The sequence below is a fragment of the Sceloporus occidentalis genome, unplaced genomic scaffold (assembly GCF_023333645.1).
Source record: "Sceloporus occidentalis isolate IW3139 unplaced genomic scaffold, rSceOcc1.0.p SCAF_205, whole genome shotgun sequence".
In the NCBI taxonomy this organism is placed as follows: domain Eukaryota; kingdom Metazoa; phylum Chordata; class Lepidosauria; order Squamata; family Phrynosomatidae; genus Sceloporus; species Sceloporus occidentalis.
The window spans coordinates 654,355-669,174 of record NW_028317185.1 but is presented as its reverse complement, the minus strand read 5'-3'; the positions used below and the strand labels follow the sequence as shown (position 1 = coordinate 669,174).

General features: G+C 43.4%; 1 protein-coding gene across 3 annotated transcripts in view; it reads right to left on the bottom strand.

The window, feature by feature from the left end:
• The window catches only part of LOC149277927 (dynamin-2-like), a 32,584-nt gene extending 20,274 nt beyond the window's left edge, over positions 1 to 12,310 (bottom strand). For all 3 annotated transcript variants that reach the window (XM_089502596.1, XM_089502597.1, XM_089502598.1), the window contains exons 1-3: positions 12,150 to 12,310; positions 3,197 to 3,270; positions 585 to 734 (exon numbers count right to left, since the gene is read on the bottom strand). In XM_089502596.1, coding sequence (XP_089358722.1) covers positions 585 to 734; positions 3,197 to 3,270; positions 12,150 to 12,310 — 385 coding nt within the window. The remainder of the gene's footprint in view (positions 1 to 584; positions 735 to 3,196; positions 3,271 to 12,149) is intronic.
• Between the last annotated feature and the right edge of the window lie 2,510 nt (positions 12,311 to 14,820).

The window sequence follows — 14,820 nt, the reverse complement described above, 5'->3', positions numbered from 1 at the left end:
TTATAATACGATAAATGACTCGCTGACACCGAGTATCTTGGACCGAAATGAGAAGTACCATTCCCACGGGGCATAGAGAGCACTAGGTGTGTACTAGTGATCATTAACAATGTACTGGGGCAGATCACTCATCAGATATGGGATAGGTGTATGTTCCCTTAATCCTTTTTAATGTCTGTAAGACCTCCCCAGGTTTTGGATCAACAGCAAGTAACAGGAAAGGCTGAGATAACAAAAGCTAAGGGTTCTCTTCTTTCTTCGTTAATAGTATTAAGGATTCTATTGTGATTTAACCCTACATTTATCTCTTGGTTTATAATCAGCATTACACATTAACTTAAACCTGTTAAAAAAAAAAAAAAAAAAGATGAAAAATAAAATATCGCAGCACTTTATATAGTGTCAAGTATCCTCTACGCATTGTGCCGACAAATGTAAAGATCAATTAACAACCCCTACTCCAATTCACCGCACCGTACGGCATTCCCACCAATAATGGTTACCGCAGTTTAAAAAAAACAGGATAAAAAAGCACAAAGCGGCCGCCCTCCGTCAGGCCGCAAGACGCCAGCGGTAGCACTCACCATTTGGGGAGTACACCCTCAGATTAATCGGGATCGGTGAGATGCCTTTGTTTGTTCCGGTCGCTCTGTCCGTCTCCGCTTCGATCTCCTGGCGAACTTCATCGAAATCTGTGAATTTCTTGGACTTACAATGCAAGAACTCGGCATATTCTGCAGGGGAGAAATAATAACACTGTCTAAACGGCCAAAATGTTTTCAAGCACGGCTTCCACAGGAGCGGGAATATGTACATGTGGCTCCTGTCTTTGGAAACACAAGAGTCTTGAAAACAGATCTGTATTATGATGGAACATTTACACCACGATATAGCGCAGCTTTATAAACGAGAGAGGGAAAGAAAACAAGAAAAGGGAATTGTGTTGATTTTTTTGTTTAAAATTCTTGATATTTTTTTTCAAATAATGTACTCATTTCTACTGATCCAGCAGCAATGGTTTTATACTTACTTGCACGTAGAAAAAATAATTCTAATACTTACAAAGACAGAATTTACCCGTTGAGTCCCATTAGGATGTACCTGTACGTCCTTGAGTCTTGTGGCAAGAAGCCCATTAGGACGTACAGGTATGTCCTGACTTTGTTGCAGCGTAAGGGACATCATCACAAGCGCTGGTACACCATGATTCAAGCCCTGCTTGCTGTTCACACCGATCAGCACAAACAGATTAGGAGATAAGTTTCACCCCCTTCCAAAAAAAAATGATTGGGAGCCCAGTGAGGTCACCATGACATCACTGGCATAAGAAACGTATGAGAGTTCCCTACAAAGGATCGTAATCTATCCTGCACTGGGAACACTGCAAAAACAAAATAAAATTCACACTTCCACTATAAGCAACTAAAAATAAATCACTACCCCCAAACCCCTAAATCAATAGTATTAAACATACATAGTATGGGGTGATATGTAAAGCATATATGTGACCCTCTGGAACATAAATGTATGTGGGGTATGACTAATCAGGGTCATTGTTCAGCAGTAATATTGCGAAAATGTGATGTCTTTTTTTTTTTTTTTATCTATTTTCACTGATAATAATTATGTTTTATGTATTTCTATTATTTTAAAAGAAGGCCCTACTTCTCATGGCCAAAACAACGTATAATTTAACAAAGACATGGTAAAAATATTTTGGTGCTTTAGTTACGAAAAGGATTCGACCCCCCAGGATTGAAGAGGTTAAAGATTAAGAAGTAAAACAATAAATAAAAGTAATCCAGAAAGGGTGGTTTGCTCTAAAAAGAAATAAAAAAAATATATCTATTTTAATCTTCTAATGTTTTTATTATACCCGGTGGGTAATATAATAAATACATTCTAATGCATTACTGGGAAAGGTTGGGCCAGATGCAGCGATGGGGATTTGCCGTCACTCTGGATGATCAAAGCGCGGATCGAGTAACTAAAGAAACACAAATCTCGGCTTCTTAGCATGAAAGATGACCCCGTGTTACAATACGCTATAGGGGGTCCGCGCTTAGCTCCTAACTCTGTCACGCTACAATGGGAGGGGAAGACCCCATGGGGGTCACGGTATGAAAAGCGATTCTGGGGCACGCACTGAAGTGGCATTATCGCCATAGCAACTAATAGAATGAAATAGACAGGTGAATTTCATCGGTTGCTGTGGCGATGACACTGCTTTCCAAGTGCTCAGTTTCATTCATAAACCTTATATTCCTGATCTCTTCCCCGTGTCACCCTGCGTAGGATGGAAGCACTCCGGGGAGTTGAGTTACCCCCCCCCCCCCCCTTTCGGTACAGTAAACATTCTTTACATTACATCTAACGAATCGCGCCGACTTCCCGCAGCGTCACCGGGGGATCAGCCACTCAATTTAATGGTTACTAAAATTACACGCAAATAAGAACACCGTCAAACAGGTTTTACCTGCGGCGAGCTCTTCTAATTACCTTCCGCAAAGAGTTGCGAGCGGAAAGATAAAAAGATAAAAAACGATTGCCTTTCGGAGTCAAGAAGGAATTTCCCCCCCCCCGATGGCAGAAGTTAAAGTAGCTTAATTAGGGTTGTTTTTTTTTTGCCTTCTTTTGAAGGTTAGGTAGAAGGGTTGAACTTGAATGACTTGGGTCTTTTTTCAACCTTATATACTATGTAACTATGCTGGAGATTTAAGTGTTAAAAGTATAATTGAACCCAGCCAATAATACATGAAATCTTTTGCTCTGTAACACGTGAGTGCCTTCTGACCACGTAAAGCGGCTCGCTGCCTTTACGATCCATCAGAGATGACTCTGTAAACACGGAGGAAGAGGCCAAAGGTCCATGTCAGGCGTATGCGTTACACGGGGCGTTATAAAGGTGGCCGCGTCTTATTTACCGGTCTGGATTGTTCCTTATCTTGGGAAGGAGGAGGCTCTCGGACGTGTCGCCCATTGCGTGGAGACAGGCCAGAAAGGATCGTGAGCAAGGCTCTCTTAAAGCCCCTTTAAACGTACAGCGCTGTGGAAGATGTTGGCGCCATATAAATAAAAGCTAATAATAATAAGAAGAAATGGCTTCGAGCGATAAGCAGAGCGACAAAATCACGAGCGAGCCCCGAAATCGCCCATTTCTAATATGGCAGCCTGCAGGCACCATAAGGTAATTTACCTGTTTTGGAGAATATGAGCTGAAGGATGAGAGGACGTCTTGTGACGATTCCAGATCCACGAGGCAGGAAATCTCTGAATAGGAGAAAAAAAAAAAAAAGCAAAAGGAAAAGGGGGCCGCAATTAGCATAATTCCAAGAAACTCGGGCGTTATCCTGATAACGGGAAATCCAACATCTGCATAAAAAAACCACAAAGTCTAAACACAAGAAGAAACACGTTAAGTTTGCTGAGCCACTACAGGACCTGCTTATGCTTTTTGCCGATGACATCACAAAAAGAAGTTGAGCACATACTCATTTCAAATGACATCATCGGTGGCGCACGCAACACATCCACATATCCAAAAACAATAATGGGCGGTTTGGTAACGTTTATTTTACTTTAAAGTTTTATGAGCCCGTTTCTTAGGACACTTGAACCAAACGTTTCATTTTATTAGTGGTTTTCTCAGAGAAGCCAGAACGGCATTGAGTTACACAGCATTGTGTACAGACGTCACACCCAAGCCTCTAAAATCAAGGCTAAAAAGGTGCCTTTTTACCTACTTATTACCAACTACTACATCAGAAACACCATTACTGGCAATGCCGAACATCCAGAGCTTCCCAAAAATTATATTATATATATACATATATACATACATATATATTATTTCTTATTATTATTATTTATTTATTTTTATTTATTTATTTTTTTTAAATCAGGTTATATTTTGCCCATTTCATACATTTTTTCAGGGAAAGATGGTCAAATCAGATAGATGGCTGCCATGGAAACAAAGCAAGCTTCTGAAAAAGTTAAATGTTTTGGTTTTTTTGTTTTTTTTTAAGTAAACCCTCAGAAGAGACGAACCGCCAGATCTGCAAAGACTTGTTACATTAAAGACATATCACCAGCAAAAATAAGATCCGACTGAATTTACCGGAAATGTAAACGTTAATCTGAAATTATGCCGTCGTATATGGCTACGAGTTTTATTTTGTTTTCAAATACACGAGAAACTTTTTGGGACTGGAAAACCCGATACGTTTATCTTTCAGGACGGAATAAACACATATCCCAAGAATTTCTGATTTCTCTCCTTTTAAAAGGAAAAAAAAAAATATATATAATTATATAAAGAGGAACAAGAATTAAAAATAAATATCCTCTGTCTTCATAAAACGCACAAAAACAGTGATTTGAGTTTAAAAAAGAAAAAAAAAAAAAAGTGTACTAATCTGCAGGATAGAGCGAGAGCGAGAGGCAGGAGGAAGGAAGCCGCGGAGTACAGTGCTGATGTAGGGCTTTTAGGGATTCTTCTACACAGCGTCACCCTGCCCTGTGACGGGGCGGCCATTGTGCAAAACAACCCCGTCACCGCAGGCCGTCCGGAGACACCAGCGGGATCCGACACCGGAACAAATAAACGTTTTATCAATGCCGGAGCAAAGCAAGCCGCCTGCATCCTATATCTGCAGGAATAAGGATATAATATATACCGTATTTGCTCGATTATAAGACAAGGTTTTTTTCAGAGCAAATGCTCTGAAAAATACCCCTCGTCTTCTAATCGGGGTCGTCTTCTAATCAGACCTCAAATAGAGTCTGATTAGGAGACTAAGATCCAGATCCCCCGCACCGCTGCAGGGGACCTGGATCCTCCTGTCTCACCCCCCCCCCCCACACACTTACCGGTGCTTCCTGCTGTATTGCCGGGGCAGCGGGTTGACGTCTACGCGATCCGCGTAGACAACGTCCGCTGCAGCCGGAAGGAGGTGTGGCTAGCAGCGGGGGTTGTCTGCGTCCGTCGCGTAGACCTTCCCCGACTGTCAGAGATCTCTGATCTCTGACAGCCGGGGAAAGTATACGCGACGGACGGATACAAACCCCCGCTGCCAACTCCACCTCCTTCCGGCTGCAGCAGAAGGCGACGTCAACCCGCTGCCCCGGCTGGAAGCACCGGTAAGAGAGGGCTGAGAGGGGAGAGAGGAGAGGGGAGAGGGGAGGGGGGGGAGAGAGTGTGTGTGTGTGTGTTAGTTAAATGGGGGCATAGGGCATTTCTGGAGTGGCGTTAAGGGGGCATTTAATAGAGCACTCTGCCTCCTGAAATGCCTTATACCTCCCTATATGCCACTCTGCCCCATAATATGCCTTTTAACCCCCTAAATGCCAGAGTGGCATATAGGGGTATAAGGCATTTCTGGAGGCAGAGTGCTCTATACAATGCCTTTTAACTCCCTTAATGCCACTCTGCCTCCTGAAATGCCTTATACCTCCCTATATGCCACTCTGCCCCATAATATGCCTTTTAACCCCCTAAATGCCAGAGTGGCATATAGGGGTATAAGGCATTTCTGGAGGCAGAGTGCTCTATACAATGCCTTTTAACTCCCTTAATGCCACTCTGCCTCCTGAAATGCCTTATACCTCCCTATATGCCACTCTGCCCCATAATATGCATTTTAACCCCCTAAATGCCAGAATGGGATATAGGGGTATAAGACATTTCTGGAGGCAGAGTGGCATATAGGGGGTCAAAAGGCATACCATGGGGCACAGTGGCATATAGAGGGTTAAAAGGCATATCATGGGCCACAGTGCCATATTGGTGTGGCAAGCCTGGGGGCAGATGTGCGTAACTGGGGGACAGGCTGGAAAATACAAGAAATAAAAACAAAAAAAATATTTTTCTCAATCATAGCTTTTATTAAAAAAAATAGTTTACATGAATTAACATTTACTGGTAAAACTTTTTTCCTTTAGGGTCGTCTTATATTCAGGCTTTTTCTTTTTTCCTAAGTTAATATTCAGATTTTGGGGGGTCGTCTTATAATCAGGGTCGTCTTATAATCGAGCAAATACGGTATATATATATATATACATACATAAAAGTAATAAGAACAAACAAACAAACAAAAAAAAAAAAAGACGCCCCGATAAACAATCCAATCTCGAAATATCGTCACGGATTCATCGTCACCAATGCGGACCGTTATTGTTAAGTCTAGACAGACGTAAGAGTGATACGAGACAGAGAGAATATATTTAATGCATGGATATGCACACGCTGTTCCAGATTGGTTACCGAATGGTACAAAACGGGAGCACTTTTTAAATAAATAATAAAAAAAACGTATTCCAACTATATCACCCCAAGGGCAAAGAAAGCAGGGCATGAAATAAGATCCCTGCCGAAGCTTCCATTCCAAATTCTTCTCAATCCTGCCTATAATGCGATCATTAATTGAGATGTTTCACTCTTTAATGGAATTAGGGATCCCACCATAAAATCCCCCCCAATGTATTAGCACAGCAGCCCTTTATGAAACGCAGTATTGTTAATATAGGTTAATACTGGCCTTACGTCTTCATGTATCAATTAAACTCATCATGCCTGATGGGACTAACATTATGCCCGGTGTAAGTAATAGAACCCATAGGTCCTAATCGTTAAGGGAACAAATAATCAATAAAAGAAATATAGAAGCACTATTAAAGGGACGGCAGTAATTTAGGCGCAGGGGAGGCGCAGGGGAGGCGCAGGGGATCCTACGGCCAACAAACTGTGCAAAAGGCAAAAAACAAGTATAACAAGCAATAAAAGATGAGTTTTCTTTAAACGCTGGAAGTTTTTATTTGCCTTTCACATTGTTAGTACAGCGGGCGACTAGCAGCCCCGTATCCTCACGAATCGGCCTGTAAGTGGTGGGGGATTCTGGGAGTTGTAGTCCGTGGCGGATTCCCCGGCTTTCCACCTTGCAGGGTGCATGCCGTCCGGACGCCGATCGCTTCTGGGCACGGTCTCGGCTTATCTGTCCGCTGCGAGAGGGAAGTCGCGCTCAAGAGTTTAGCAAACAGAGAATGTTTATAGTCGGTTCCGAGCGGAGCAGAAGTAACTGCCGCTAAATCTATTGCGGTCAAAGGCCACCGAGTGCTTGACATCTCACAGCTTAGAAAACGTTACTGTTTGACAACATTTTCCTTCCTGACTCCACTAAACAAACAGCGGGGGGGGGGGGGGGTCAATTCGTCTGAAACGAAGTGGCGATTTGTCAAAGCAAAGCAAATAATATTACATAGCGACAAAAAAATAACATTTCTTTATATATAATTTTTTTTTTTATTTTCTTGTTTTCATTTTTCTTATGCATAATTAAAGCAGCTCGCTGGAAACTTCTTTATAAACGAGAAAATCGTGAATTTCTGATTGTGGGGACGACGCGGATCGGGGAGAACCTACCGGCACAATACGCTACTTTGATTGACAAAACGCGCAGCCAATAGGATTACAGAGTAACGCACCGTTCCTTCAATTTTCAGGCCAGTAAATGCCATGAGACTCGCTTCCTTTTTATTTAGTGAACCAAGAGCTTGAATATTTTTATGTACCGAGGAATAAAACCGGCCGCTGGGACTATCCAGCCGGTGATCGCACGCTAAAGCAACTCATCTGCAGGAGGAAAGGTAGCGAAGGCAACTATGGGCGCCATCAGCCCGCGGGCCATTTGCTCGGTTTGCCATATGGCCAGCCTGGGCACCGCTCGCCATGCCTTACAAAAACACAAGCCCCAGCGAGCTTCCCCTTATCTTGCCCTGTACCATGTATGAGGGGAGAACCCACAATCCAGCTATACATTATACAACGCCGGCCTTTCTTACCGGGAAAGCTCACCAGGGCCGAGATGTTAAAACCATCGCCAAACTTCCAGTCCATAAAGAGATGGGGAGAAAACATTACATATATATATATATACACACACACACACACACACTTTATTTTCTCGACACAAGCACTGTTCTTCCAGTAACCGGCCCCTGAGATAACGATTAGTTACAGCGAGCGGTGCGTTTTTGTATAATCATTGGGCGGGAAGCAGATCTGTCACCGTGAGATTGCCGACGGCTGAACGCTATCCGGCACGCAGGCGCCTAACGTTCCACGCGGCTTTATTCCGACGGATCCTTGTAATAAAGCGGAGTGGAGCGAGGCGCTAACCGCGTAAAATGATACAATCTCTCCGTCTCAACACCTGCGCGGGTCGGTGGACGCGGCGACAGCGGGTCGCAGCAATCATTCTTTCTTGCAAAAGACAAATCATCGTGGTTTGTTTTCTTCCCTATATATATAAAATATAATAATAATAGCTTGATATTTATCAAACCTTTGGGTGCCATAGCAACAGCCAAAGAACACCGTATCTCCGCCTGTTGTCTCAACAGAAGACGGGACGACAGGTTTGTATAAAACCATCCATGATATCCCCCCTACTTGCAGCCTCGTTGGTCTCACAGCTGCTGTGGCCGGTCGGGGCAGATCAGGGCATCTCCCCCCCACTATTCTCTTGCCTGCCACAATCCTCGTTATGTCCCGTTTACTCGTACAGCGCTGCAGAGTACGGTGGCGCTATACAGTATATATCATTATGTAAATAATATGTACTCCAGCTGTACCATATACCATAAGCCTCGTAGGACTTTTCGCCCATAGCTTTGCTGGGTACTCGTGGGTTAACTCGCTGATAGAGCTGGGTGTATGTTTAGTTTAATGGCCAGGCGTGCTTATCACACAGCGGTAATCCGGATACACCCTCCGGCCCTCGGTATAATACTCCTGCCTGGCGAGGATCTTCACAAGGACATTAAAAAAAAAAAAATAAAAAAAAAAAAAAATCATATTTAAGAAATTGCCTTTTTTTATTTAAAGAGAAATGGCCATATTTACAGTCACTCCGCAAGATATAAAGGAACATCTCTTAAAGAGCGCGTTATCAGGAAGGAACCGTCATGCACGGCCACGTTAACACATCCCTCCAATCGGGCCGCCGCTGTCTCGTGAAAACCAGGACAGTTGGGTGGTATGATTTAACCACGAGGTGCCTTAAGGCCAGGTCTACAGTGTGACGATGGTGTAAGTGCGAATGATTAAATGTAAGCGGCCCCTCTGCTGGTCGGACTGTCCCGGTTCCCGTTCTATTCTCACACCAAGGATTCTATTAGGAAGCAAACGTCCCGGGCGTGATGGGAAGATATTAATTTAATACAAGCGGAAAAACTAGTCAGTGAAGAAAAGGTTAATGAGGCTTTATACATATGCCCCGACGTACAGGGCACCGATGTATGTCCTCGATCCTTTCCGCGTTCCCAGTGGTGTCAGAAGACGGGCTGGACTTTGATTCACTAAACAGCAGGAGCCGTGACTCAGACGTGTGCTGAGATCACCTGCGTGTGACGGCCCGAGCCCTGCCATCAAGGAAAATAATCGTTACCAAACCCATACGTCACATCGGGCTCTTTGTTAATTAGATCCCGGTATTTAAACGGAAGGTCCTCCGGCACAGATATACTGAAAACAGCCGTCTCCGTCGGTCCGGTAACCGGTCCTGTTTCATAATCACGTCATCTCTCTTACTATCTACCGTAATAAATAACTTGCGTACTTTGAGCCGGCCCGCTACCAAGCATAGTCAATGTATGGAGGTTTCTATCTATTCATGACCCGGGGTCGGCATCACGCACAGTAACGCGCACAAATATCCCCGATATAAAGATATGTGGTCTTTAGAAGCCCCCCAAAGGGATCCCCCCCAGACGAATATACCTTAATTAATTTACAGACGGCCGCGCTGGAGTATAAAACGGACGCAGGTTCAGCTAAATCTATCGTAAAGAACAAATAACCGCGCCGTTTACATAAACAGGATGCTCGGCAGACGATATCGGCCCCCGTAACCTATACGGTAATTACATTTCTGCCTCGTTGGCTTTAATTAGTATATAGCAGAACTCGCACGCAAGAGCTTACACAAGTGATTCCGTCACAAAGTTTAAATTATTAATCGCCATAGCAACGGAAGGTTGCTACTCAGTGGACCATTCCAATGGTTGCCATGGTAATAAGACCACTTCTACATAAGTCTCACTAATATATATATATATATATTATATCAGGAAGTGATGCATCGAGGCCTTCACCGTAACAGCGGGACCACGCAGCTCTTCTTAATATTCATTGTCTACTAGAATGAGTAACGCCGAAGTCCGACTATACAGAATGCTTTCAAAAAGAGGGAAATGTCATCGTACAATGAGTGAAAGTAACAAAGGCACGCATTGTCTAGCCAGAATAGAATACTGCGAGCCGCGGACAAAGATTTCTACTCCAACCCCAAACACGTCTTTAAACGACAGACTAACGAGTGTTTACTACGAGCAACATTTCCTCGGTGACACACACACACATACACACACGCACACACACACACACACACACGCTTGTCACCGGGTGCAGCGCCATATTAAATCAGTGATGTCATGTAGCGGAATCTATAGGCATTTCCGACAGGCTGACGGCTCACAAAAGCAATCCCCGAGGGTCTTTCTTACTTATCGACACAGCAGAGCGAGTTATACTAACGATGAACAAACGTGCGGCTCGATAATAAACACCACGACAAAAATCCACAACCCTCTAACATGGGGGGGAAAAACAGCTCTAGTAAGTGATACGGCCTCACTTTTCTGTAATCGAAGGAAGTTTTACTTTACGGATGGGAACAGCCTCTCAGCAGAAGTGGTAGAGGTAATAAAGCGAGGGGATTTAAACATACATGGGACAGGCATACGTCAAGTCTCATAGGGTGGAAAGTAATATTTTTCATATTTAAGCATTTAAAAAGACGTAGATTCAGTGGCACTAAAGCACAAAGTGACACCAGATTCCACTAATAATATAACACCATAGAACAGAACACCTAGTACAGCGGAAACAATTACCATACTTTGCTATGTGACCAAAATACCGAAATCTGGCCACAATAAACAGAAAATCGCCGAAAATACATGCCGACGAGCGCTGACCCCCAGGGATGGGTGCATTTATCAGAACAATCAGTCGCTGGTCTCGTCTTAGATTCAGGAGCCGTATGCCTGTCCCATGTATGTTTAAATCCCCTCATCGGCATAAGCATATTTATATATCACGTTTGATGGCCATATCCTATCGTAACACAATTTATTGATTCTCCAACTCAATTCATTAAAACTATTACTTAATATCAAACATATTAAACAATGCAATTAATGCCCATAATATAGACAAACTATTAGTTTATTGATTCATCCGATAGATCGGATTCTTCTGTACCGGTATGTTTTAACATGTACTAACGTTACATTCAAACATTACACCGTTTTCTTACTGTTCAAATATTTATGTATATAAAAGTTAAATTTTTCGTTAATGTCCGCCCGCGGTGCAGATTATTATTTATTGTTTTGTATAGCGCCATCATATTCCGCAGCGCTGCACAACGGTTATGCTGGTGGTTCTATACACAAAGCTCTGCAGGGTCTTATGCCGGAAGGGAACGCAAACGGAGAGCAATCAGGTGCAAAGGGAGCAAAAGGGCTAAATTTGGTACAAAGGGCTAAATTTGGAGCAATCAGCAGAAACATTTCACTTAAACCGTCGGAAAGAGCGGGCGCCAGCTTTACAGCCATGGAGCCTCAGGATATAGATTTCTATTAGAGGATTGCAAAAAAAAAAAAGTGTGTGCCGCGCACTAATTAGTAATCAAAGAAACAACATAAAGACAATTAAAGGGGGAAACGCTGTAATAATGTATAGTGTTCAACAGATATATATATATATGTATATGTACTACAGGTGCATCAAGGGTCTACCCTTTATATATATATATATATATATATATATATATCCAGGCTTCACCCAGCTCCAGACAAGCTGGTAACACAACTCCCGAGTCCTGACCTACCCATGTCACTAAGAAGAGTTCTACGCCCGTCGCGTTGTGCTGTGACGTCACTCATTGAACAGCCACGGCGAAACTACGGAAAGTGCGTAAAACACTTTGTGCATAGCAACAGCTAAAGTAGGACAAAAAGGCCAAAGGGGAAAAGTTTCAGTCAGAGCGAAGCACAGCTGCGGGTGTCCCTCGGTAAACACTTACCGGCCTACGAAGTTTTCGAGAACAGAGCTTTTGCCAGCGCTCTGTCCTCCCACCACTGCAATCTGCGGTAGGTCGAGGTTGCAGGACTGGCCTATCGAGCTGAAGGCATCCTGGAGTTTGTTGACGAGGGGAATAAGCTCCTCCATCCCCCGGTTCCCCATGTTTGCTGTCGGTCTCTGCTTCTCTCCGTTACCGCTCGGCTTCCTCTCCCATCCACTCAGCCCAACGGCCGCCACCCGCGCTCACGCATTGGCCGGTGGTCACGTCAATCTGTCAATATCACGTTCTGATTGGCTAAGAGGATCCATACGTCAACGATGAGGAAGGGCGGAGAAGCCAGGAGGCGGTCCTAAAAGGGAAGGGCAGTTCCTTCATCAATGATTGCTCGCCAGTGTGATGTCACTCGGCAGTCTGTGCTGCGTATTGGCTGAATTCCTATGTCTGATAAAGTGACGTTTGCTCCCGCCCCTCTGCTCTGAGTGTCTCCTAGACACCCGGAAGTTGCCCGGAGATGCTGTACAATTGTGCACATGATGTAAATGTGATTGTTTACTTTCATGGTTATTTATCACAACTGAATTCCCTGTGTGCAATGGGATTACTTATTCGGTTCCTAAACCATTCATTTAAAACACTATCCAATGGGTTTTGCCAAGAGGGGGGGGGGGGATACATTTCTAGATTAAATTAACCATAGAAAAATCGTTTTTATTGGCCCACTTTTCTTTACAGCGTTGCTTCTGTTCATTGAGGTTTGTGGGCATTTTTTTATGCGCAGCTCTTTTAAGATCTGTCTACAGGATTTCAATGTGGTTGGACTTTGGGCCGTCGCAGCACCTCGATGCCTTTCTTTTTCAGCCATTCTGTTGTGTATTTGCTGGTGTGTTGGGGTCGTTGTCCTGTTGCGTATCCCAATTTAAGCCAAGCTTTAGCTGTTGGACAGATGGCCTCACATTAGACTCTAGGATACAGAGGAGTTTTGGTTGTTGCAAAACAAGCCCAAATCATCACCCCTCCGCCGCCGTGCCTGACAGTTGGTACGAGGTGTTTGTGCTGATATGCTGTGTTTGGTTTCCTCCAAACGGCGCTGCGCATTACGGCCAAACATCTCCACTTTGGTCTCATCTGTACAAAGGACATCGCTCCAGAAGTCTTGAGGTTTGTTGAGATGCAACTTTCCAAACCTAACATGTTCTTTTTAGAGAGAAGAGCCTTTCTCCTGGCAACTCTTCCAAACAAACCATACTCGTTCAGTTTGAATTTTTTCCACTAATGAATAATCTTTCTCATTGTACAATGATCGATAAATTGTTTGGAAATGGCCTTATAACCCTTCCCAGATGGATGGGAAGCAACAATTGCTTCTCTAGAATCATTGCTGATGTCTTTCCTCCTTGGCATTGTGTTACCACACACCTGAATGCTCCAGATCAACAAACTGCTAAAACGTAATCAAAGGCATTTGGCAGCACCTGTTTGATACTTAGCACCTTAATTCCTATGGAAGCAGTAAGGGTGTACTTAGTTTTTCACACATGGCTTCTCCATTTTACCTTTATTTTTGTTGAATAAATTATGACAGTGTAATATGTCATGTGTTTTGTTGTTTTGAAAATGCAAATCAAAATAATAAACCAGTTTCACAAAAGTATCACATGATTTAAATTAAATTAATTTGGATCATATAGTGTATAGGGTATAGATCAAAATACTAGTTATTGAAAATATTTGCCTCTGTAAATATGCAACCACGTTCACATTGATGAAATTACAGTTACCAAAGAGTGGCTAAGAGTCGCGTGCTACTAATGTGACAGATGTAGACAACATTGTATTAATTGTATTTATTTAACAAGTCACCCTAGTCCACCTGCATCAATCAGTTAGATAGTTAAGTATACAGGACCGTGATGTTTCAAATTTACTTTTCCCACATTTTGTGTTTTGCAAATAGCCTTGTTTGAAAAGTATGAAACTCTTGCTCCGCTGTGATTTTGCACAAATAGACGACTTTTCCATGTTTTACTTTCCTGTTGCACTTCCAAAACAAAACACTTAAGCAAAAACCTCCTGTAAAGTGAAATGGTATGCGTGAGAAATGAAGTTGAAGGCACGCAATTGACAGACCTGTATTCTGCACCGACGTACCAGTGGCCCTGGCACTTTAATGCGGGTACAGTAGCTGCATATCGCACATGGAGTGTTCACCTCCAACATATGGAGCGTCACTAGTGCAGCTGGTGTAGGGACATGGGGTGACAGAAGGGTTATACATGTTTTCTCCTCCATGCTGAGGTTATGGATGAGCAGCACATATCATCTCACAATTAGGCAGCTCTTAGGAAGATGCGAATATAGTGGATTGGACCACATGCAGGCACAGAGGTAGAAATGGGTGAAAACGGTTAGGGATGAGGCACATATACTACATCTAGTGGTAAGGGCAGCTATTGAAACTGACGGGCAGTGTAGGCTGTCACCAGGCACTTTCACCGCAGGTTGAAGGCAAGCCAGAAGCTGAAGGCGGAGCAGGAGACGGCAGGTCTACCAGACCACTGTCTAGATTAGGATGTAGTCACCCATTGGAACTTCACCTTGGAGCAAATCCTATAGCAGCAGCTCTTTACTCCATGTCCTCTGAACAGTGGGGGAATGGGCAATAATACGGCAG